The following is a 6,305-nucleotide window of genomic DNA, read 5'->3' on the forward strand; positions in this document are numbered from 1 at the left end:
TCATGTTAGCGACTCACTGACCGGAGTTAACTCACCTTAAAGGATCAAACAATATACTCACACATCAGCTACTACCATACACATAATGTAGTTATACACACTTTATGTAAGTTTATACATGCTCATGCTGCACTACACACAAAATCACTTGCATTCATGTCAAGGGGATTCCAAGTCTGTGCCTTTGTTTTACCTCACATCACCACAATCCATTGGACAATGTCTTGTTCCAAACAGGCTCTATGCACTATGTGCTCTATGTGCTTATAGCTCATTAGTGGGAGAAATTAATCGGCTTTGTGATGCACAGAACCCTTATGTGGTCAGTTGACAGTAAGAAACATATATCATCCTTTACCAGCGGGCTTGACTGCTACTTTTTGATGTTAACGCAGAAAAACCTATTTTTCATAGGTATGTAGACGTGAACAGAATGAGTATTTGTTGCAGTTTTTTGAAATTTGGGGGACTCTGTCTCCACAGACAGCCACAGGCTAAATGTTTGTATTTACTGGTTTTTCTTTTCCTCATGTCACTTTCCCCTTAGGGGGGGGGGGGGGGGCAGAGCTCTTTGAGCCCCACAAAATTGAAAAACCCTGCTAACCACTCTGGACCCCTCCACTCCCACCACTTTGCCCCAACCCAGAGACACAGTTCTAGTTTCTATTAATAACACTATTTATTGATTTTATTAATCTTAGGATGCACTAAAGGTCTGGATAGGCACATTCCTGTCTTTTACACTTGATTTTTATTGTTTAAATATTAATTAACATGTAAAAATAAATGAAACCATTACTGTCCCCGTTTCCTAATTTTATCTTGATTAGATGTATTGATTTTTATCCATGAGCAAGAAATGTCCCCAGATTTGATTTTAGAAATCTGGTCACCTTATCTAGTGTTCAAGGTTGAAAAAGGATTTTTTTTTTTTTAAGTTGATCCAAACATGTTTCCAGTTTCTTTTCCAGGTCTGTGCATTGAATTTCTGAAGTACAACCAAGAACTGCCTCTCTTACTTCCCTATGAATGTCATTCACAAGTTCCTCCATGGACCCCACCATCGCTTGGATTGTGCTCTCTGCAACACCAGATGCTTGCACATTAGAACTCAGTTTTCTGCACTCTGCCAGAATCCTAGGTTTGAAGAAAGTAGGCAATTTTGCCAAAAATCTGCCCGACACCTCCTCTTCAAACACCATGGTGAAATCTTGGTCAATCCACAGAAAAACGTGCATTTTTACAGTATTTCATATTAAAAGTGTAGACTTTGAATGACAATTGATCTAAGAGGTTGTTTGTCTTACCAATCCAGTGACATTAAGGAATCGTGGAAAGACATCAAAAACCGTTGAAGAGCACTTTTGATCTTGAACCAGTGTTTGCCGATGCTAAAACGTGGCCTTCATCTTCTCTTTGACTGCCGATTCATCAGTTGAATGTTTCAAAAAGAATATCGCCTCATGACATTCCTCACCAAACAGCTGCTTATTAGTTCAAGGAAGCCCTCTTTCTCTTTGGACTATCCTGATAGGTTGTGCTGGTAGAGGATCTGTGGGACTGAGCTGCAGAGTTGCGCTGAACAGTTTTTATTCTCCAGGTCAAGTAGCCAGATCCACTCTGTTGGTCATAGAAGTGTTCTTATCAAAGTAAAAATAGGGGGGGGGGGGTCACCCAGAGATGCCAATACTGCCTGCTGCTTGTCTGCCATGGCCAAAATATCCTTGGGGTACTGTGCAAGTAGACTTAGACAACTTTGTTATTTTGTATGCACAGAGTGCGTACAGAACAAAATTTCGTTTGCATACAGCTTGAAAAATCACAGTAAATTGCAGTAAATTACAGGATAAGGTGCAGCGGTGATTTATGTAAACAATTGAAATGTAAACAATGTAAACAATGCAGGGGAAATAGACAGTGTGCAATTTCACAGTGTACAGGTGAGTATTATTAAAAACTGTGTAGTCTACGAATGTGGTGCAGAGTCCATCTGTGGCTTCAGCAGTTCAGAGTCCATTTTTTGGCTTCAGCAGTTCAACAGTATGATGGCATATGTGCACTATGCGAATGCGGTACAGAGTCCATTTTGCATTCAAAGACTGACAAGTAGCTAGTGCTGAGCCTGTAGCTGCTCACCCTGAAGTCGGAGTACAGAGAAAACTGGGTCTGTGTTGTCTGAGTCCACGCTGTGGCCAGTTTGTACTGTGACAAGAAGTTGGGCAGGCAGGACTCAAACGACAACTCAGACAGTTTTCAAGATTCAGTTGTTTAATGAGGGTCCAAAAGTTGTTACACAGAGAATCAGTCACAAGGGCAGAAGTATCCAAAAAACACTGGGCAGAGCCAGAGTCAGAGCACAAAAGTTGAAAAATCACTAGAGACTAGAAGCGTGGGGGGTGGGAAAGCTAAGCCGACGCTAAGACGAACTGGCAAGGAAGGAAGGAAACAACAGAAGAGGTTGGGCAAAAACGCTGCCATGTCACAAACGATAAATATCTGTTAGAAAGGCCAACTGTATGATCCAGTGTGGGTCTTTTAACTCAGGTTAGTGTTTCCCTTTAATGTCCAAGAAAGTGCAAATTTCAGGAAAGAGGCTGAGAATCCACTCAAGCGCCTTTCCACGAGATAGCCACCTTACTTCACTGTGCATCACTAAATCACTGTGCTCTGTGTTATAGTGTTCAATTAACTGCCTGAACTGTCTGTGGTTTAGTGCTCTTGAAACAATATAGTTTACCACCAGCACAACAGTTTGCATTACATTTGAAAAGTTATTTCTGAGCTTTGATACACGTGCCTGCTAATGGATAATGCAATGAAAACTGAGGAATTTGGGTATGTCATCTCTTTTGTTTATGTGGCCAAAAAGATCCTTCTCTTTGCCTTGCATGCTTGGAGCACCATCAGCACATACACTTGCAAGTTTGGACCTGCTGGTTTTGCTCAAAAAAATTCAAGAGTGCATTCAGAACATCCTCACTTCTGGTTTGGCCAAGAGGTGAATGCAAGCCCAATATTTCCTCTTTAAAGGTGTCTTCTTTGGGGAACCTCACCCAAACACACAGCTGAGCATTATTAGTGACATCTGTGCTTTCACCCAGTGTAATGCTGAAACATGGCGCTGCACGCCGGTCAGTCAGCATCTGGTCGCGTATGTCCTGTCCAATATCCTTTATCCACCTCATTATTATTGACAATTCTAATGCTTTTATTTGTTTAAGAATTGCGTGCTTGTTGTCAAAGATTGTAAACATTATTTCTGCTGAGGCTAAAAAGCAGTCTTTCATTATCTCAGAGTCCAAGAATGGCTTTTTTGCCCTTGCCAAAATCCATGCAATCTTTTAAAAAAAGGAACAAGACATGCTCTCTGGACTGTCTGAAGGGGGCTGAGCTTTGTGACAGAGCATTCCCGAGTCTGTGTTTGTGACTGGTTGGGAGGATGTAATGGCTATAATATTAATCTACATGGCTATAATTCAAAAGGATGGAAAACGGTCCTTCTATTGAACCTTTTATTGGCTTTTATTGTTTTGTTATCGCTATATGTCTATCAATCAACATATATTCTTATTGAATTATCGTCCAGCCCTAATGTCCAGACTTTGTATCACATTTTTCAGTGAAACATCAATACATCATTACCTGCAGCTTCTGCGCAAAGCCACCAGTGGCTCTCACTTGATACTTGACATCATGGACGACGAGACCTTTATCTTTGAGGTAGAAAATCACATAGTTTTATATGATACCACGCATTCCCTTTTGTATACACATTAAATTAAGAGCAGGCACGCCAGATGTGGGTAAAACTGGCCAAATACCAACTTCACTGGATTATTGCTCTATTTAAAGCCTAGAAGTACACTACTATGATGCAATGACGCAATCTACTCGTGATCAGAGTATAACTGCACAGCGGTGTTGTGCTCTAAATAATTCCTAGTGGAATAGGATGCCTGGCAGAAAGCGCGGCACAGCTGCACTATAGCGCTCCTGTAACGTTTCCGCTTCCAGTGGAACCCCTGGCTAGCAACTCCTCTGGAAAAATATCCAATCCACTCCGTCAGAAGGAAAACAGGAGGAGTCAGTTACTCAAATGACGCTTCTTAACATAATGGCTTGATATCAGGAAGAGGGGCTAGTCTCTACTGATCACTGAATATGATAATTCGGGACAGTGCAGACCTCTGCTATCCACATCTCTACAATAACTCCTGCAAAAAACCTTCATTGCCCTGGACTGAAGTTGTTCCTGTTCAGATCACACTAGCCTTAATCTCTATGATCACCGTGGCTCTCAACCTGCTTGTAATCATCTCGGTCTCCCACTTCAGGCAGAATTTTTATTTTACCTTTCTTTATTTTTGGTTCTTTTTAACCGTGATTATCAAGCCTCTTATACGTGTAAAGATTAATGAATGATTTTCTGCCTGTTACTTATAACACATTTTAAAGTAAAAGGTTGAATCTCAAAGAAAATGTTAAACTACAGATGAGATACATTAGGCAAAACATTTATTTTTGCACAATGAATATTTTAATTTTAGCTTTAGAGCAAAAAATGTTAATGCCTTGTTGGTTTAATACCATTTTTTCTTTCCCATCCAGGCAGCTCCACACACCCACTAACATCCTCCTCTTCTCTCTGGCTGTGTCAGATTTGCTCGTGGGGTTCATATCAATGCCAGGGGAAATCTACCAAAATACAAGCTGCTGGTTTCTTGGTGATAATATTTGTTTTTTATACAATTATTTGTGCTATATTATTCCCTCCACCTCAGTAGGGGATATGGTGCTCATATCAATTGATCGTTATGTGGCTATTTGTGACCCTCTGCATTACCAAACTAGAGTCACTAAGAGAAGGGTCAAAGTCTGTGTCTGTCTGTGTTGGCTCTGTTCAGTTGTCTACAACATTTTATTTCTAAAAGATGATCTGATTCAAGCAGGATGGAATAACTCCTGCTATGGAGAATGTGTAACTGCTGTTGATTTAATTTCAGGAACTTTTTATCTTGTTTTTACATTTTTTGCTCCAGTTACCATCATCATAGTCCTATACATGAAAGTATTTGTGGTCGCTGTGTCTCAGGCTCGTGCCATGCGCTCTCACATTACAGCCGTTAAACTGCAGCATTCAGTTAAAACAATAGCAAAGAAATCTGAGCTGAAAGCAGCGAGGACTCTTGGTGTTCTTGTTGTTCTGTTTCTAATAACTTTCTGCCCAGCTTACTGTGTCTACCTTGCAGGGGTTGAATCATTCAGTGATTCCTCTGTGTTTGCAGTGGATTTTCTGTTCTATTTTAACTCCTGTGTAAACCCTGTGATTTATGCCCTATTCTATCCTTGGTTTAGAAAAACAGTAAAACTCATTGTCACCCTACAAATATTGAAGCCTGGCTCCTGTGAGACCATAATACAGTCAATTAATTAAATATAAAAATATCAATTTTCCCCCCCAAAATAGTATCAAAATATCATTGTAATTTTCAGTGTTCAAAGCCACTTAGATTACCAAATGTTTTGATGTTTTTTTAATGTGTTATGAGTTTTTTTTATTTCCCACCTCATCATCTACATTGAGGAAATGATTCTTCTCTTGAGAGAAATCATGCAGTGGTTGATTGTATGTTATCATTTCCCTTTTAACTTGCTTAAAGTTGTATCTATTGGGAAATTCTAGCAGAATCATCACTTTCTTAAGCAAAATTTATAGATTTTCTTGGAGAGCAGATAACAGGAATCAGCTTTTTGTTGGCCACCTAAAGTCTTTTCATGTGTCTGCACTGTGTATTCTAGCTTCTGTTATTGTACCAGCTGACATTTGTAATGCTCTTGTTTCTTAAATATTGTTTATTCCCATGTATTATAAGATTTTATATATAATCCTTTCCTTTGAAATAAGTTAATATACATTATATATATATATATATATATATATATATATATATATATATTTGGAGGGATATTAAAATGATAAATATATTGAATGAAACATCTTATAAGTACTTTGACTTTGAAACATATCATGTATGAAAAGAAGCACCATGAGCAAGAAATGTATGATAGACATCCTAACCTTTAGTGTTAATTCTGAAAGTGAGACCATGCCCATATACGGCAATTAATATTAATAATATTCTGTCATTAAATCATTAAATGATTTAAGAATGATTTTAAAGCTTTGTCTCATAATCATCATGTTTCAGAATCATCCATTCAAAAGGACATACAATGCCTTACCAATTTTCTACAGTCGTTAAACACATCCAAATTTCATCACATTAAAACTACGAACTGCGTGT

General features: G+C 38.8%; 1 protein-coding gene across 1 annotated transcript; it reads left to right on the top strand.

Moving 5' to 3' along the window:
• The first annotated feature begins 4,161 nt into the window (after positions 1-4,161).
• LOC118563805 (trace amine-associated receptor 13c-like) lies at positions 4,162-5,856 on the top strand. Its single transcript, XM_036139730.1, has 2 exons — positions 4,162-4,334; positions 4,609-5,856. The coding sequence occupies exons 1-2, from the start codon at positions 4,162-4,164 to the stop codon at positions 5,432-5,434; spliced, it is 999 nt and encodes a 332-aa protein (XP_035995623.1). The 3' UTR covers positions 5,435-5,856.
• The last annotated feature ends 449 nt before the right edge of the window (positions 5,857-6,305 follow it).

The sequence above is a fragment of the Fundulus heteroclitus genome, chromosome 7 (assembly GCF_011125445.2).
Source record: "Fundulus heteroclitus isolate FHET01 chromosome 7, MU-UCD_Fhet_4.1, whole genome shotgun sequence".
NCBI lineage: Eukaryota > Metazoa > Chordata > Actinopteri > Cyprinodontiformes > Fundulidae > Fundulus > Fundulus heteroclitus.